Genomic DNA, 20091 nt, shown 5'->3' on the forward strand with positions numbered 1-20091 from the left:
TGCACAATGGGTATGTGTGGGTATATAATAACACTCGCTCATACAACATTGCACAATGGGTATGTGTGTGTATATAATAACAGTACATTTTATTTATAATGTGTGCACTGCATAAGGAATGTGTGTGTGTGTGTGTGTGTGTGTGTGTGTGTGTGTGTGTGTGTGTGTGTGTGTGTGTGTGTATGTACTGCATAAGGAATGTGTGTGTAACTTACGTCACTACCATTCAGGAGAACACACTCTGCAAAACTGCCTTGCTGCCATGGAGGAATCGATGCCCATACCTGCAAAGCATCCACGCACACACGCACACACACACCCACACACACACACACACCTGCTTGCTCAACAATGCAAAGGTTCAAGTGAAGCAAGAGAGAAGCTCTAAGTAGTTTGTTATATTATCATGGGCAGTCAAAGTGAATATTTCCAGTCAGAATATTCAAACTAACAAACAAACCGAAATGGAAGAGAATCGTGTCACTTTACAGTCTCTACTCAACCACCTCTTCACTGAGCAGAGACAAAGCCTTTCCCTTCTCCATTTCACCCAGACATCTGCACACTAAAGTGTGTGTGTTTATGAAGATGTGTGCATTTGTACTATTGTACTATGTGCACTTGTGTGCATGCCTGTGTGTGTGCCTGTGTGTGTGTGGGTCAAAAGTTTTAGAACACCCCAAATTTTTGAGACTGTGCTGGCCACTCCCTGTTTTCAAGCTTACCATCTTGTTTTTTTCCCAAGGGTAGTTCTGGCATAGCTTGGACTTATGTTTTGGGTCATTATCTTGCTGTAGGATGAACCCCTGACTAACTAGGCGCATACCAGCCAGGGGGCAGCCTTGGCCTACTGGTTAGTGCGTCAGACTTGTAACCGGAGGGTTGCCTGTTCGAACCCCGACCAGTAGGCACGGCTGAAGTGCCCTTGAGCAAGGCACCTAACCCCTCACTGCTCCCCTCGAAGCTGTTTGTTGCAGGCAGCTCACTGCGCCCGGGGATTAGTGTGTGCTTCACCTCACTTTGTGTTCACTGTGTGCTGAGTGTGTTTCACTAATTCACGGATTGGGATAAATGCAGAGACCAAATTTCCCTCACGGGATCAAAAGAGTATATATACTTATACCAGAGGGTCCTGCATGGTGTTGCAGAGTGCTGTGGTGGCCGTTTCGGTTCAGGGTGCCTGTCACTCTGTACAAGTCACCGACCCTGGATCCAGCAAAACAGCCCCAGACCATCACGCTTCCTCCTCCATGTTTGACAGTTGACGTCACACACTGAGGAACCATCCTTTCACCTACTCTACGGCATACAAAATCCTGCATGATGTACCAGAGATTTCAAATTTTGATTCATCAGTCCTTCTTCCAGTCTTCAGTAGTCCACTGGCGGTGTTTCATGGCCCAAGCAAGGCTTTTTTTCTTATTCTGATGTCTTAGCAATGGCTTTCTTGCTAAGTATAAATATATATATATATATATATATATATACACACACTTATACTTAGCAAGTACTTAGTATACTTGCTGCAACTCGACCTGTCAAACCTGCGACTCCCAATCTTCTCTTGACAGTTGAAACTGAGACTTGCTTACTAGGACCACTATTACAGTTTTTCTCAGTCGCTTTGGTACATTTCTCGAATCATCCTTGACATTTACAAAACAGTAAGTGCATTTCTCAAAACAATTCATACAAATAGTAAAACACCATGGATTACCTGCCAAAGCCACTTTCTTGCTCAAAATCCTTAGTTCATCTTTCAAAATTAAATATCTGTGTCAATGAACATGTCAGTGCCATCAGAATGACAAGTCATTGTGGACGGATAAGAAGTCAAATTGCTTAGTCATGTTGTCAATATAACAGTGTACTCCGGAGGGATATTCTGATGTAAACTATGGCTAAAGTTTTGATGACAATTATTGTAAATTGTAGGTTACACCTTAGTGTATGTGGAATTTTGATTGCAAGAGACTGGACAAGATTCACATTTACGCTTTTACTGTTTGTATTGTTATTTGTTGCCAGACCATGTCATTGCAATACAGAAAGGAAAAGACAGCATTGCATAGCACAAAGAAAAAAACAAAAGTAGAAATGGGAACATACAATTTCTTTAGGGAAAACTGTACATGCAGTGCCATAGGTATTACAGTGCAGTCTTCCTACACCTCCTGACGTTCCTGTCTGTTGGGCCACAAATTCGCATCCACATCACAACGAATATCATCTTGCTTGGCATATTATGACAACTTGTTTTGCATGTAAATACTTATTTTGCATGTAAAGACTTATGCTATGAACTAATGCCTAAATGTTGTGGGGGGTGAGACTATTAAACAGAGACCCATTATAATACATTTTGATCAACAAGACATAAGCAATTGATAATGTAGAAAACAGCAGAGAATTGTACATAATCATTTGCATGGATGTACTAAAGCATTTACAACTTGTTCAAAGAAATGAGAAACTGTTTTTTTGATGTGCACAAGTGACACAATGATGTGTAGATTGAACAGGTAGTTTTGAGAATTTCAATTCTGATCTGAGAAATGTACTGTAAGTTGTCCTTGAAAGCAACTGAGGAAAACTGTGAAAGTAACCCCTGAGGCCCCATGGCTGCGTGCCACTGACAGACTGATGTTTCTCGTACAAGGATAGACAGCTAGCCTACGGAGGGTCTCTGAAGACAACCTCAGGAAGTTTACGTTTTGAGGTCGGAGCCAACGTTGACATGCTAACATTTTCGAGATTGCGTGGACACTCTTGACACAGAGTACTTTTGATTCAGACTACGAGAAGTTCAACTCCAGGAGAACGACGGACACTTCAGCCACCTTATCTAGTTTGGAGAAGGACACTGAAGCAGACTGCTAATGACCTCATGACATGTTCTTCTTAATGTTAACTATAACGTTAAACAAGCGAATATGTGGGCTACTCAAGGAAGCAGACAATACTGCTTCAACAGTTTTAATAGGTCTGCAACAAAGTTAGTGTGAAGAGTAAAGGCTGTAGCATAATCTTATGTCACATCTTCGAAACACCTCCTCCTCCGACTACATAAGGATCATAACATACCCTCTGACCTTCGCACTGTCGACCAATAACAGAGCTTCTCAGTTCAGCTAACCAATCGGAATTAAGAGCTCAATAATAACCAGTCTTAAAGAGACAGTGGCCCAGGGCCATTCAGAACAGAATGTGCTTTTCTCTGTCAGCCCACTCAATTTATTTAACAATGAATCGAAAGGTTGGAATAAATGTAACCTACGGCTGAAGAAGTTGTTCAAATGCTGCTGAGCATGTTTAAATGTTTGTGTCAAATTTCTTGTTTGTCTTGGGAAGCAAAAAGGAGGAAGAAAGAAAAGGTTGACAAGAGGAAGAGACAGAGTGTGTGTAAGCTATCTCTCTCGCCGTGTGTAGGTTTGTATGAATCATACTGGCAGGAAGATAGGTCTAGGTCTTAATTCTCTGTAATGGGAACCGAAAACTCTAGTCGTCATCTCACACATCCCATGTGTGTGTGTGTGTGTGTGTGTGTGTGTGTGTGTGTGTGTGTGCATATTAGTGTGACTTAGTGCACTTACATAAGCATAGGCCTACATGTTATACAGACTTTTGCTACAAACTTAACTAAAGGGAGCATATTCCCCTCGGAAAAGTTGTTACATTGGATTCCACGCAATCCTCCACACCCCCATTTACAGGCCTAAGAGACCCATCCTGTGTGTGTGTGTGTGTGTGTGTGTGTGTGTGTGTGCCCTCATTTTCACTGTTTTCTCTGTCCCGCTTTAGATACCCCTCTCTCCCAGTTGGCCCATTAGACTGCATATAACTGGTCTTATTTTCAGCTCTCTTCACTAAAAGAGGACCCACGCTGGCCCCATGTCTGACGAGTCATTTCCCAGTCCTCTTCCTTTTTATTACACACACACACACACACACACACACACACACACACACACACACACACCACAGAAGAGAGAGAAAGAGAGAGATTATTATTATTATTATCTTATTGCCTAGATTCTAAGATTAGTGTCATCCATATGTTGTGTTAGCTTGTGATAGCCCAGAGATCCAGAGAGAAATGCTGTTTTCTGATTGGCTGGCAGGTGTCTATTAATTCTGCATAACACCTATGATGTATTCAGTGAATCACCTCATTATGGCCCCCAAAGGTGCTACTGATGTCATGGACCACAACAAATATGATACATCTGCCTGTGTGGTGTGTGCGTGTGTGTGTGTGTGTGTGTGTTTGAGTGAGTGTGTGTGTGTGTGTGTGTGTGTGTTTGTGTTTGAGTGAGTGAGTGAGTGAGTGAGTGAGTGAGTGAGTGAGTGTGTGTGTGTGTGTGTGTGTGTGTGTGTGTGTGTGTGTGTGTGTGTGTGTGTGTGTGTGTGTGTATACGCTTGAAAAGAGACAACAGCAGTAATACACTGATACTTCTTAGATTAGATTCAACTTTATTGTCATTGTGCAGAGTACAAGTACAGAGACAACGAAATGCAGTTTGCGTCTAACCAGAAGTGCAAAAAAGCAGAAAAAGTGCAATGTGATACACAAAGTATAGACAGGACAAGATATATAGTGCAGTGTAGACAGTAGTATACAGTTGTTTTCAGAAGGTGGTTTACAGTAGTATAAATTAAATATAAGTATGTGCAGTGTATTAACAGTAACCTTATAAGAGCAAAATCAATATGACTATGAACAATGTATGAACAACATGTACAGATATGTGCAATGTAGTGGCAGTACCACTATAGTAGTAGTAAAAACAATATACATATATGCAGAGTATCAACAGAATATATTACAGAAAAACTGAATAACTATGCAGTGTGGTAACAGTACCATTGTAGTGCAGAGACAGAAACATTATAATAGTATTAAGAATAAGTGTATGTGCAGGATGAAGAGCAGTAGAATATGGCTATGTGTAAGTGTATGTATAAATGGACACTATGGATTGGATAGGGTAGTGCAGGCAGTTGTTGGGGCTCAAAAGGCAAGGAGGCATCAGGTGGGGGCGGGGCAGGGGGTGATGGGGGCTTAGTTCGTTGGATGTCACCGGGATGCAGTGCTAGAGTTTAGTAGGGTGACAGCCGCAGGAAAGAAGCTTCCTCTGAACCTGCTGGTTTGGGTGCGGAGAGACCTGTAACGCCTCCTGGAAGGGACTGGGGTGAACAGTCTGTGGTTGGGGTGAGAACAGTCTTTAATGATGCTGCCTATACATAAGCTTGCATCGCTTGCCCTGGATGGCCTCGGATGATGGGGAGTGAGGAACCGGTGATGCATTGGGCAGTTTTCACTACCCTCTGCAGTGCTTTCCGGTCGTGGGCAGAGCAGTTGCCATACCATACTGTGACACAGTTGGTGAGGATGCTCTCAATGGTGCAGCGGTAGAAGTTCACCAGGATCTGAGGAGACAGATGGACCTTCTTTAGTCTCCTCAGAAAGAAGAGACGCTGGTGAGCCTTTTTAATCAGGGTAGAGGTGTTGAGGGTCCGAGAGAGGTCCTCAGAGATGTGGACACCCAGAAACTTGAAGCTGGTGACACGCTCTTCTATAGCTAGGTCTGTTACATTTGCCCTCTGGATTACACTGCTAAAGCTAGTATTTGGTCCTGGACCCCTGGTCAGAATAAAGAGGGAATTGTAATCAGATCTGTCTGTGTGAGTGTTTATCATTTCAAAAGTATTGGGCCGATGTATGTGAATTTTTTAAAGGACTTGAAAGTGAAAGTTTGCCTTTGATTGAGAGGAAGTGAAGTGGGAGAGAGATGGGGGTGGGATCTAGGAATGACATCCTGAGAGAAGAATGCTTGACAACAAGAAAATGCTTGACAATGTGTAGATTTTGCTCTCCGTCTATTTTTGGTTCTGTGAGAAGGTTTCTTCGTGGGCTATCTGGTTCTTCCCACTTAGCTTGAGCTTCTCGTTCTCCCTCTTGGCTCATTAGGCTGTTGTTTAGGAGGGTCCACTAGCTTACCATCAGCCCCAAAAGGCTTGCACTAGATTGTGTGCAGCAGCCTTTCCAAAAATATATAGCTTGCATGGGATCCAGTACATGAGAACTGCCACTAACAGAACTGGTCCAAATAACCTGATCTGTTCCTTACAAACACTGATAGTCTAGTGTGGACTATTGAGTTTAATTGAAGGCGCCAATTTGAGCAAACTGCACAATGATCAAATCCAACTGGTGTTATGATCACAAGCTGAATACATTTTTTCCTTTCACAATCTCTCACAATATTCTATCCTAAGGATAGATAATAGTATATGGTATATAATAGTTGAACAATATAGCACTTCTGTCACCCAAGCATGTTCCACATGATGGGGACTTTTATCTTCTCTAAATGTAAGATAATAACAGCGGAGTTTTATCAAATATAATGTGTGTGTTAATTATTCACATTCACACTCACTATTGAAAATGGATGTAATGTTTCCTCTTTACACGCACTCGAACACACACACACACACACACAGCCCATAGCAAAGAATTCACTGTAGTTCTAATTTGGTCAATGTCATCTGCACTGGAGGGGGAAATTATTACAAGTGCAACAATAGACACGATGGTAATGAATGCCCTTATGCCATTTCCCTATGGGGAAACATTTATATTTTTCCTTTCAGAATGGAGAAGTCACCAGGTAGACCGTTGAATATGGCCAATTATCCATGCTCAGGTTGCAGTTATTACTGGTAATTGCTGTTCTTTTCCTGCTCAAAGAGGTGCATTCAGTTCATTGTTCCAGCTTCTCTCTCTCTCTCTCTCTCTCTCTCTCTGCTGTTCATCATTCATGCTCAGTCGCTGTTGACGTTACACAGGAAGTCATTCATTTAAATGATAAGATCATATCTATTTATTTCCTCCAAACCATCTCTACCCCCACACACACACACACACACCACACACACACACACAAACACTCTTTCAGTCTGTCTTGTTTCTGTTATATCTGAGAGAGACTTCTTACTTTATCATGGTAATATATTTACACATTATCTCTCTCTCTCTTTCTCTCTCTCTCTCTCTCTCTCTCTCTCTCTCTCTCTCTCTCCCTCACACACACACACACACACAAAAACACAGAGTGCATGCACAAACATGTTGTTTGCCGGTTAATTGACTTTGACAAGGAAACATTTTTTTTATTTGTACTATCAGATGTAGTGTATATATATTTCTCAGACCCAGAGACACACATGAACATAATCTCTCTCACACAAACACACACACGCACACTACACACACAGGCATACACAAACACACACAGATATACACACACACTGCATGCACACACGCACACACACACACTGCTTTTGATGTGCCGTTAAATAATCTGACTTATACAAAGCATATACAAGGTCACCAGAATATCCCCGTTTTCATCAGGTATTGTACCTAGTGTGTCGATGAGTGTGTATTGTTGGTGACATGTAGAGAATACATCAAACACACACACACACACACACAAAGAAGAGCAGTAAGTGGAAATTGGGCTTGGCCCACACCAGGCATCAAACCAGGTATACCACCTGTGTTTGTTTGTTTGTTTGTGTGTGTGTGTGTGTGGTGGGCAGGAGGTATTCTCTACCAGTAATTTAGAAGATGATGCTACCTGAACATCACATGACCATTAACGAGAAGCGTACATTACCAACCCCCCCTCATCTCTCTCTCTCTCTCTCTCTCTCTCTCTCTCTCTCTCTCTCTCTCTCACACACACACACACTAGGCTGTTGTGGAGAAAAATGGCCAGCTCTGCGTCAGACTTGATATTCTTCGTTTGACGAAGACGTCACCATCTCAGGAAGCTCCTCCGATGTCCACTTAATTTGTTTCTTGCTTTAATTTTGGAAATTAAAATTTGCCAGCCTCTCGTGGGCGTTCATGACTACTGACAGCTGTTGACAGTTGGCTTTTGCTAATTTGGCAACCCAAATAGGAGGATGCGCTAGCCCATTATTAATACGCTATTCTAGAATTAATCGTTCAAAACATAAACGAAAATTCCAAGAGATTCCGCCCCGTAACTCATTTTTATCATGGGTTTTACAGGGTTTTACGGGTTAGAGTAATGTTGTCAAATAAGCCATTACTTCAATTCATCGTGTTTCCTTACTCTCTGACAACATATGGTGATCATTTTTGGAATGGTTACAGTTTATTTTCCATTATTTCCTACATACTGGACCTTTAAGGTATGTAACTTGACTATAATTTTAACAACCTTTTTATTTTTGTTTATTTGTGAAGTGACCTTTGGTGACATGAAAGGCGCTCTAAATAAAATGTATTATTATTATTAGGTATAATAATAATAATAATAAAAATAATAATAATTATTATAAATGTAAATGTTTTTGTATGTGATGTTGGATAGAGAAATGGATAATAGAAATAATCTGTGTGTTTTTTAATTATGTTTGTGTGTACACTACCGTTCAAAAGTTTGGGGTCACTTAGAAATGTCCTTGTTTTCATCATTAATGTTGTAAATGACTGTTGTAAAAAGAAATGGCTGATCTTAAATGCATAAAATCTACATTGCCCATTATCAGCAACCATTCGTCAAATGTTCCAAAGGTACATTCTGTTTACTAATCGGATATCATTTTAAAAGGCTAACTGAGAAAAAATTGTAGAATGCTTTTGCAATTATGTAAGCACATAATGTAATCTGAAAACTGTTGTCCTGATTAAAAAAACAATGCATCTGATCTCAGCTGGTATTCTGTCTATAATGGAGTGGAATGAACATTTCTAAGTGACCCCAAAGTTTTGATCTCATGTGTTCCAATTGGATGATCATGTTAATTTGCCTACTTTAAAGTTGTCAACAAATATCAGTTGCCCAATATCAAAGGGAACGTGGCAGAACAACAATACTAGGAACACTGGCCAGCAACATTGCTCAGAAAGGTGCCTTGTGTATCATCAGCTTTGGAGGGCACATACACATCACAGTCAAAGTTGTTCCAAAGGTCTACCAAAAACAGGCAAACTTATGTGTGGGTGAGCAAGTAACCATGTGGTTGAGTGAGTGGGTTGGTGTGAGAGAGGGAGTGCATTGTGTATGTGTATGTGTGTGTGTGTGTGAGCAACCTACACCTTACTCATCTTACACTGGATCATCTTCCTGAATCTCAATATTCTGATCACAAGTCTGGGCCAGTCAGCACCAGAGGCTACATTCATTCTTTTGCACTTCTATGATCACATCACCAAGTATTGGTGTTACCAAAAATATTTGGCAGTACTACAAAAATACGCACCTATAAAGTATTTTGATACAAAATACGCAACCCAATAAAATGCAAACTACAAAATACTATTTTGTATTTGAAATACAGTGTCTATAAAAAGTATCCACCCCGTTGGATATTTCCCTTTTACTGCTTTTATGAATGGAATATTGATCAATTTAATTGGGCCTTTTTACAAAAATCCCCTCTTTAATGTCATATTTTAATTTTATTTTAAACATGTATTGTAAATACGGCCCATACCAGCTAAGGGCCATGACAGAGAGGTAGACAGACAGACAGATACGCATGCACACACACACAAACACACACACCTTGATGATTTGTTGATTGATTTGTTTATTTTGCTGGTAAGGAGCTAAAGCTTGACAAAGGCTAACACCTCTGTGGCTCAGTATTCTTATCTAAGGCCCTAAGGCCCTTATCCACTGATAACCACTGCCCCCGCCTCAAGGGGCTAACCCAACTGCCAGGGGTCTTGGTGTGTGTGTTGGGGGGATGACAAGGGAGATGGGATAGTGTGCTGTGTATGTGGGGAGAGGGCAGTGTGCAATATGTGTGTTGGAGAAGCTTCCTCATGAGACAATGTGCTGTGTATTGGGGGGGGGGAGGGACTTCATTGCAAGCAGAGTACTGTATGTAATGTATGTGAGTGATGACAGTGAAGATGTGTGTGTGTGGAGGGGGGTGGAGCAGTGACTGTGTGTGTGTGTGTGTAGTGTGTGTGTGTGGGTAGGTGGGGGGCAGTGTGCTGTAAGTATGTAGAGGATGTGTTGGAGAAGATCCTGAAGACAATGTGCTGTGTATGTGTGGGGGGGCAGTGTGCAGTAAGTATGTAGAGGAGGCTTACTGTAGCAAGCAGTGTGCTGTATGTATGTGAAGTGATGACAGTGATGATGTAAGTGTGTGTGTTGGGGATTGGGGTGGGTGGGGGGGCAGAAAGGCTAGGCAATCAAGGACATGGGTAGATGGAGGAGAAATCAAAAATAATAAATAAAAAGTGTGCAAAAAGTTGGAGAAAGTCAGATATGTGTGTGTGTGTGTGTGTGTGTGTGTGTGTTTTTGGCGTGTGATGAAATAAGAAAATAAATAAAAGGTCTGTAGCATAGGGAGAGGGATGTAAAAGTGCTAAAAGTCTTGTAGTGTGTGTGGGTGTGTGTGTGTGTGTGGGGGGTCATGAGTGCTGAGGAGGAATGAGTGCAAAGTCAGTATAGTGTGAGTTCAGAGTTGGGAAAATGTTTGAGAGTGCTGAGGGAGTGAATGTGTGCAAAGTCAGTATAGTGTGAGTTCAGAGTTCAGATGGCCTGGGGATAAAACTTCTCCTGAGTCTCTCAGTTCTGGCTCTGACTACATAGGGCGTCTTCTTGATTTCAGCGGTAGGAATAATCCATTGTTAGGATGAGAAGAGTCCTTCAGAATCTTTTGGGCTCTTAGGAGTACTCTTCTGGAATAGATATCTTGTAGAGCAGGGAGTTGAGTTCTTATAGTATCGTTCAGCTGAGCGCACTACTCTCTGCAAGTACTACAATCTCTAACTGTGGAGTTCCATACCAGGTGATGATGCTACCAGTTAGAACACTCTCAACCGCTGAAGTGTAGAAGGCCTTCATGATGGATGTAGAAACTTTGAATTTCCTTAGCTGACGAAGGAAGTAGAGTCGCTTGTCTGGACTTCTTCAGAACATATTGAGTGTTAACAGTCCATGTTAAGTCTTCAGTAATGTGGACACCAAGGTATTTAAAACTTGTGACTCTCTCTACAGGTTGCCCGCTGATCATTAGTGGGGTGTAACTGTAGTTCTGCTGCTGCCTTCTGTAATATCATCAAACAACACTCTGATACCCATGCAGAAAAATCATAATGACCATGACGGCCCCTACAAAGTCTCATTCCAATAAATCCAGCTCACTGCCTAATATGAGTTTGACACCCCTCCTCTATGGTTAAACAATTTGCAAAAATATATGTACCGACATAAATATTTTATTCATTATGAATAGTTTTATTTACTGAAGCCTTGTCACTGAATCATTGGATAAAGAATTTGCCTTATTCCTCACCATGCATTTGTGACTTGAAGTAACATGTCAATGTGCAAATGTCATGTACAGTAGACACAAGCACAGTTGATCTGTGCATGCTATAACCAACTTATGATTCTTATGGAAAGGAATTTCTCTAGGATATTCTTCTTCTAACGCTTTTTGTGCATTTAATGCGGCTTCAACCGTTTAACGTAGAAACTTTGTTCAAACTGCGTTGCATAGGTCTTACTTAGGTGACTTCAGCTATGTATTTTTCAACTTTGTAACGTTTATACTTTTTAAACTATTAATTAAAAACTACTAAAATGTCCCCATTGACTTAACATTAGATTATGACATCACAATAGAGCAACTAGAAAACGCAATTCCAGGGAATTACCAGTGCATGAAAATGCAAAACATATGGTGTGAAATATATTGTTAAAACAGATGATGTGCTAATTGGCAACCAACATGATGATATTTTAATATAGTTCAAATGACTGAACTAGGTAGATGAGGTTTAATATAGTTGGAATGACTGAACAGTTAAATAGGTGGATAGTTTAAAAGGTTAAATTATTTGCTAGGTAGACAAAGTTTAATATAGTTGGAATGACTGGACAGTTAAATAGGTGGATAGTTTAAAAGGTTAAATTATTTGCTAGGTAGACAAAGTTTAATATAGTTGGAATGACTGAACCGTTAAATAGGTGGATGGTTTAAAAGGTTTAATTATTTGCTAGGTAGATGAGGTTTAATGTAGTTGGAATGACTGAACTAGGTAGATGAGGTTTAATATAGTTGGAATGACTGAACAGTTAAATAGGTGGATAGTTTAAAAGGTTAAACTATTTGCTAGATAGATGATGTTTAATATAGTTGGAATGACTGAACAGTTAAATAGGTGGATAGTTTAAAAGGTTAAATTATTTGCTAGGTAGATGAGGTTTAATATAGTTGGAATGACTGAACTAGGTAGATGAGATTTAATATAGTTGGAATGACTGAACAGTTAATTAGGTGGATAGTTTAAAAGGTTAAACTATTTGCTAGATAAATGATGTTTAATATAGTTGGAATGACTGAACAGTTAAATAGGTGGATAGTTTAAAAGGTTAAACTATTTGCTAGATAGATGAGGTTTAATATAGTTGGAATGACTGAACAGTTTCTCAGGCTTATAGTTGGAAGCATAGAATGAGACTGTATGTTTTAAAAGCCTGAGAAACTGACAGTTGATGAAGGTGGCCTGGCCACCTGGCACAATATTCTAATTGCTATGATGTCATAAACCCTGAGAAACTCAGAGTTGATCCAGGTGGCCTGGCCAGAGCCATATATGCTGATCCAGGTGGCCTGAACACCTGGCATAGGATTCTAATTGCTATTGTGATGTCATAATCTAATGTTAAGTCAATGGGGAAATTTTTAGTAGTTTTAATTAATAGTTTAAAAGTATAAAAGTTACAAAAGTTGAAAAAAATACATAGCTGAAGTCACATAAGTAAAGACCTACGCAACACAGTTTGAATGAAGTTTCTAATGCTAAACAGTTGAAGCTGTATTAAACGCGACAAAAAAAGCTGTTAGGAAGAAGAATAACTAGAAAAGCATTTCCTGAAGGAAATACAGTGCATGAAAATGCAAAAATATGATGTAAAATATCATACAGAGTAAAACAAACTATATTGGTTTGCTAAGTAGATGAGGTTTAATATAGTTGGAATGACTGAACAGTTAAATAGGTGGATAGTTTAAATGGTTAAATTATTTAGGTAGATAGTTGATCCATAACTGACAGTTGGAATGGCTCTAATGTTTGCTAGTAGTTATGCTAACTATGTTAACAAAGATAATAATATTAACAAAGTTACTATGCTAACTAACACGCTAGCATGCTAACTATGCTAATCCACGCTATTTAGCTAACTTAGCTAATCATTTTAGCGGTTTTGCTTAAAAATGCTAACTAGCATGTTAGCATGCTAACCACGTTACTTAGCTAACTTAGCTAATCGTTTTTAGCAGTTATGCTAAAAATGCTAACTATCATGCTAATATGTTAGCATGCTAACTATGCTAACCACGTTACTTAGCTAACTTAGCTGAAAAATACATAGCACCCATGTCCCAAGTAAGACCTACGTAACATAGTTTGAATGAAGTTTCTACGTTAAACGGTTGAAGCTGCATTAAGAGCGATAGAAGAAGAAGAATAAGAACTAGAAAAACATTTCCCGAAGGAAATACAGTGCAACTAAAAATGCAAAAATATGATGTAAAAATATCATACAGAGAAAAACAAACTATATTGGTTTGCTAAGTAGCTGAGGTTTAATATAGTTGGAATGACTGAACAGTTAAATAGGTGGATAGTTTAAATGGTTAAATTATTTAGATAGATAGTTGACGATAACTGACAGTTGGAATGGCTCTAATGTTTGCTAGCAGTTATGCTAACCATGTTAACAAAGATAATAATATTAACAAAGTTACTATGCTAACTAGCATGCTAACACACTAGCATGCTAACTATGTTAACCATGTTACTTAGCTAACTTAGCTAATCATTTTTAGCAGTTTGTTAAAATGTTAACCAAGATCTTAACATGCCAAGCATGCTAACTATGCTTAACCACGCTACTTAGCTAACTTAGCTAATCATTTTTTAGCAGTTTTGCTAAAAATGCTAACTAGCATGCCAACATGTTAGCATGCTAACTATGCTAACCACGTTACTTAGCTAACTATGCTAACCATGTTACTTAGCTAACTAGCTACAGTGGGTAGGAGTCATAGTTGATGACAAGTAACAGTTACAATGGCTGAACAGTTAAAAAGTTCAGTAGTTTAAAGGGTTAAATTGTTTAACAGTGAAATATTGTAGTGAGGACTTTTATTTTGAAACAGTTTTTGGCAGAGGAAGCAGTTGAACAGGATGTGTAGTCTTAATAGGGGCCAGTTTGTATGCTTAAAGCCTGAGACTGGCAGTTGATCCAGGTGGCCTGAACACCTGCCATAGGATTCTAATTGCTTAACGGGCCGTGACAGGGATGTCATAATCATAATGTTAAGTCAATGGGGAAATTTTGATTAGTTTTTAATTAATAGTTTAAAAAGTATAAAAGTTACAAAGCTGAAAATACATAGCACCCATGTCCTAAGTAAGACCCCGTAACATAGTTTGAATGAAGTTTCTCACGTTAAAAACGGTTGAAGCTGCATTAAATGCGTTAGAAGAAGAATAAGAACTAGAAAAGCATTTCCTGAAGGAAATACAGTGCATGAAAATGCAAAAAATATGATGTAAAAATATCATACAGAGTAAAAACAAACTATATTGGTTGCTAGGTAGATGAGGTTTTAATATAGTTGGAATGACTGAACAGTTAAATAGGTGGATAGTTTAAAATGGTTAAATTATTTAGGTAGATAGTTGACTCCATAACTGACAGTTGGAATGGCTCTAATGTTTGCTAGCAGTTATGCTAACCATGTTAACAAAGATAATAATATTAACAAAGTTACTATGCTAATCTAAGACGCTAAATGCTAATGAAGCATGCTAACTATGTTAACCATGTTTTTAGTTTTAGCTAGCTAATCATTTTTAGCAGTTTTGTTTGAAAATGTTAACTAGCATGCTAACATGCTAGCTTAGCATGCTAACATGCTAACCAGCGAATTACTTAGCTAACTTAGCTAATCATTTTTTAGCAGTTTTGCTAAAAAATGCTAACTAGCAGTTAAAATGCTAACATGCTTAGCATGCTAACTATAGCTAATCATTTTTTAACAGTTTTTACTTTAACTAATGCCAACATGCTAGCATAGCTAACTATGCTAACCATGTTACTTAGCTAACTAGCTACATGGGTAGGAGTCATAGTTGATGACAAGTAACAGTTACAATGGCTGAACAGTTAAAAAAGTTCAGTAGTTTAAAGGGTTAAATTGTTTAACAGTGAAATATTGTGGTGAGGACTTTTTATTTTGAAACAGTTTTGGCAGAGGAAGCAGTTGAACAGGATGTGTAGTCTTAATAGGGCCAGTTTGTATGTTTAAAGCCTGAGACTGGCAGTTGATCCAGGTGGCCCTAACACCTGCCATAGGATTCTAATTGCTTAACGGCCGTATTGTGATGTCATAATCATAATGTTAAGTCAATGGGGAAATTTTGATTAGTTTTAATTAATAGTTTAAAAAGTATAAAAGTTACAAAGCTGAAAAAAATACATAGCACCCATGTCCTAAGTAAGACCTACGTAACATAGTTTGAATGAAGTTTCTAATGCTAAACGGTTGAAGCTGCATTAACTGCGTAGGAAGAAGAAGAAGAAGCATAAGAACTAGAAAAGCATTTCCTGAAGGAAATACAGTGCATGAAAATGCAAAAATATGATGTCAAATATCATACAGAGTAAAAACAAACTATATTGGTTGCTAGGTAGATGAGGTTTTTAATGGAATGACTCAACAGTTAAATAGGTGGATAGTTTATATAGGACTTGGTAGATAAGGTTTAATATAGTTGGAAATGATTAAACGGGTTAAATAAGTGGATAGTTTAAATGGTTAAAATTATTTAGGTAGATAGCTGATTATTAACCGACACTTGAATGGCTCTACTGTTTGCTAAAGCAGTTATGCTAACTATATTAACAAAGATAATAGTTACTATGCTAATCCAAAATGCTAATGTTAAAATGCAAGTATGCTAACCATGTGACTTTATAACTTAGCTAATTATTTTAGCAGTTATGCTAACTAACATAACATGCTAACTATGTAACCACCATGTTACTTTTGACTTTAACTAATCATTTTAAGCAGTTTTTAAAATGCTAACTAACATGCTAACACGTTAGGCATGCTAATGTTACGGACTTAGCTAACTTCTAACTTAGCTAATCATTTTAAGCAGTTTTGTTAAAAATGGTAACCAAAGCATGCTAGTACATGCTAACTATGCTAACCATGTGAATTTAGCTAACTTAGCTAATCATTTTAGCAGTTTTGCTAAAAAATCATTAACTAGCAGAGGCAGAGGTTGCTAACTACGCTAACCAAATCCTAGCTAATCATTTGGAAGAGTTTTGCCAATGGAAAATCAAGATTAGCATGCTAAATTATGCTAACCATGTGCCTTTAGCTAACTTAGCTAACCAGCCTTGAAAAGGATATAGTTGATAACAAGTAACAGTTACAATGGTGAACAGTAAAAAGGTTCAGTAGTTTAAAGGGTTAAAATGTTTAACAGTGAAATATTGTAGTGAGGACTTTATTTTGAAACAGTTTTGGCAGAGGAAGCAGTTGAATAGGGTGTGTAGTCTTAATAGGCCAGTTTGTATGCTTAAACGGCAGTTGGGACAGGTGACAGCCATGCTAATTGCTTTAAATGTCTAGAATGAAGAATGGGGAAATAAGAACTAGAAAAGTATTTACCTGAAAAGGAAATACAGTGCATGAAAATGTTTGAAAAAATATGATGTAAAATATCATACAGAGAAAAAACAAACGAAAAAAAAATATTGGTTGCTAGGTAGATGAGGTTTAATATAGTTGGAATGACTGAACAGTTAAATAGGTGTATAGTTTAAATGGTTAAATTATTTAGGAAGATAGTTGACGATAACTGACAGTTGGAATGGCTCTTAATGTTTTTTAGCAGTTATGCTAACCATGTTAACAAAGATAATAATGTTAACAAAGTTACTATGCTAACTAACATGCTAACATGTGAACATGCTAACTATGCTAACCATGTTACTTAGCTAATCGTTTTTAGCAGTTTTGCTAAAATGCTAACTAGCATGCTAACATGCTACGGCTAGCATGCTAACTATGCTAACCACGCTATTTATTAACTTAGCTAATCGTTTTTTAGCAGTTTTGCTAAAAAATGCTAACTAGCATGCTAACATGCTAACTATGCTAACCACGTTATTTAGCTGACTTAGCTAATCGCTTTTAGCAGTTTTACTAAAATGCTAACATGCTAGCATGCTAACTACGCTAACCATGTTACTTAGCTAACTTAGCTAACTACCTACAGTGGGTAGGAGTCATAGTTGATGACAAGTAACAGTTACAATGGCTGAACAGTTAAAAAGTTCAGTAGTTTAAAGGCTTAAATTGTTTAACAGTGAAATATTGTGGTGAGGACTTTTATTTTGAAACAGTTTTTGGCAGAGGAAGCAGTTGAACAGGATGTGTAGTCTTTAATAGGGCCAGTTTGTATGCTTAAAGCCTGAGACTGGCAGTTGATCCAGGTGGCCCTAACACCTTCCATAGGATTCTAATTGTTTAACGGTCAGCACAGGATGTCATAATCATAATGTTAAGTCAATGGGGAAATTTTGATTAGTTTTTAATTAATAGTTTTAAAAGTATAAAAGTTACAAAGCTGAAAAATACATAGCACCCATGTCCTAAGTAAGACCTACGTGAACATAGTTTGAATGAAGTTTCTAATGCTAAACGGTTGAAGCTGCATTAAGTGCGTTAGAAGAAGAAGAAGAATAAGCATAAGAACTAGAAAAGCATTTCCTGAAGGAAATACAGTGCATGAAAAATGCAAAAATATGATGTCAAATATCATACAGAGTAAAAAAAAAAAAAAACAAACTATATTGGTTGCTAGGTAGATGAGGTTTAATATAGTTGGAATGACTCAACAGTTAAATAGGTGGATAGTTTATATAGGTAAATAATTTACTTGGTAGATAAGGTTTAATATAGTTGGAATGATTAAACGGTTAAATAAGTGGATAGTTTAAATGGTTAAATTATTTAGGTAGATAGTTGACGATACCTGACACTTGGAATGGCTCTAATGTTTGCTAGCAGTTATGCTAACTATATTAACAAAGATAATAATGTTAACCAAGTTACTATGCTAACAAAGATGCTAACAATGTTAAAATGCTAAGTATGCTAACCATGTGACTTAGCTAACTTAGCTAATTATTTTTAGCAGTTATGCTAACTAACATGCTAACATGCTAACTATGCTAACCATGTTACTTAGCTGACTTAACTAATCATTTTAAGCAGTTTTGCTAAAAATGCTAACTAACATGCTAACATGTTAGCATGCTAACTATGCTAACCATGTGACTTAGCTAACTTAGCTAATCATTTTAAGCAGTTTTGTTAAAAATGGTAACTAGCATGCTAGCATGCTAACTATGCTAACCATGTGACTTAGCTAACTTAGCTAATCATTTTTAGCAGTTTTGCTAAAAATGCTAACTAGCAGAGGCAGAGGTTGCTAACTATGCTAACCATGTGACTTTGCTAACTTAGCTAATCATTTTAAGCAGTTTTGCTAAAAATGGTAACCAGCATGCCAAGATGCTAACTATGCTAACCACGTGGACTTAGCTAACTTCAGCTAACTAGCTCCAGTGGGTAGGAGTCATAGTTGATAACAAGTAACAGTTACAATGGCTGAACAGTTAAAAGGTTCAGTAGTTTAAAGGGTTAAAATGTTTAACAGTGAAATATTGTAGTGAGGACTTTTATTCTGAAACAGTTTTTTTCAGAGGAAGCAGTTGAATAGGGTGTGTAGTCTTAATAGGGCCAGTTTGTATGCTTAAAGCCTGAGAATGGCAGTTGGGACAGGTGGCCCGAACACCCGCCATAGGATTCTAATTGCTTAACGGCTCTATCGCGGATGTCATCAGCCCATGTTAAGTCTATGGGGAAATTTTGAACAGTTTTTAATTAATAGTTTATAAAGTATAAAAGTTACAAAGCTGAAAAATACATAGCACCCATGTCCTAAGTAAGACCTACGTAACATAGTTTGAATGAAGTTTCTACGTTAAACGGTTGAAGCTGCATTAAACGCGTTAGAAGAAGAAGAACTAGAAAAGCATTTCCTGAAGGAAATACAGTGCATGAAAATGCAAAAATATGACGTAAAAAAATCCTACAGAGTAAAAACAAACTATATTAGTTGCTAGGTAGATGAGGTTTAATATAGTTGGAATGACTGAACAGTTAAATAAGTGGATAGTTTAAATGGTTAAATTATTTAGGTAGATAGTTGACGATAACTGACAGTTACTCAGCTAACTTAGCTAATCATTTTTAGCAGTTTTGCTAACTAGCATGCTAACATGCTAGCATGCTAACTATGCTAACCACGTTACTTAGCTAACATAGCTAATCGTTTTTAGCAGTTATGCTAACTATGTTAACTAGCATGCTAGCATGCTAACTATGCTAACCACGTTACTTAGCTAACTTAGCTAATCGTTTTTAGCAGTTTTGCTAAAAATGGTAACTAGCATGCTAACATGGTAACATGCTAACTATGCTAACCACGTTACTTAGCTAACATAGCTAATCGTTTTAAGCAGTTTTGCTAAAATGCTAACTAGCATCTTTACATGCTAGCATGCTAACTATCTTAACCACGTTACTTAGCTAACATAGCTAATCGTTTTTAGTAGTTATGCTAACTAGCATGCTAACTATGCTAGCATGCTAAGTATGCTAACCATGTTACTTAGCTAACTAGCTACAGTGGGTAGGAGTCATAGTTGATGACAAGTAACAGTTACAATGGCTGAACAGTTAAAAAGTTCAGTAGTTTAAAGGGTTAAATTGTTTAACAGTGAAATATTGTAGTGAGGACTTTTATTTTTGAAACAGTTTTGGCAGAGGAAGCAGTTGAACAGGATGTGTAGTCTTAATAGGGCCAGTTTGTATGCTTAAAGCCTGAGAATGGCAGTTGATCCAGGTGGCCCGAACACCTTC

The 20091-nt window shown here is 38.0% G+C and overlaps 1 protein-coding gene across 1 annotated transcript in view; it reads right to left on the reverse strand.

The window, feature by feature from the left end:
• LOC125299293 (reticulon-4-interacting protein 1 homolog, mitochondrial-like) overlaps positions 1 to 824 on the reverse strand; it is a 6448-nt gene extending 5624 nt beyond the window's left edge. Inside the window, exon 1 of the mRNA XM_048250524.1 lies at positions 726 to 824. Within this exon, the coding sequence (XP_048106481.1) occupies positions 726 to 824 (99 nt within the window). The remainder of the gene's footprint in view (positions 1 to 725) is intronic.
• Positions 825 to 20091: the final 19267 nt, after the last annotated feature.

The sequence above is a fragment of the Alosa alosa genome, chromosome 8, assembly GCF_017589495.1.
Source record: "Alosa alosa isolate M-15738 ecotype Scorff River chromosome 8, AALO_Geno_1.1, whole genome shotgun sequence".
NCBI classification, from domain to species: Eukaryota; Metazoa; Chordata; class Actinopteri; order Clupeiformes; family Clupeidae; genus Alosa; species Alosa alosa.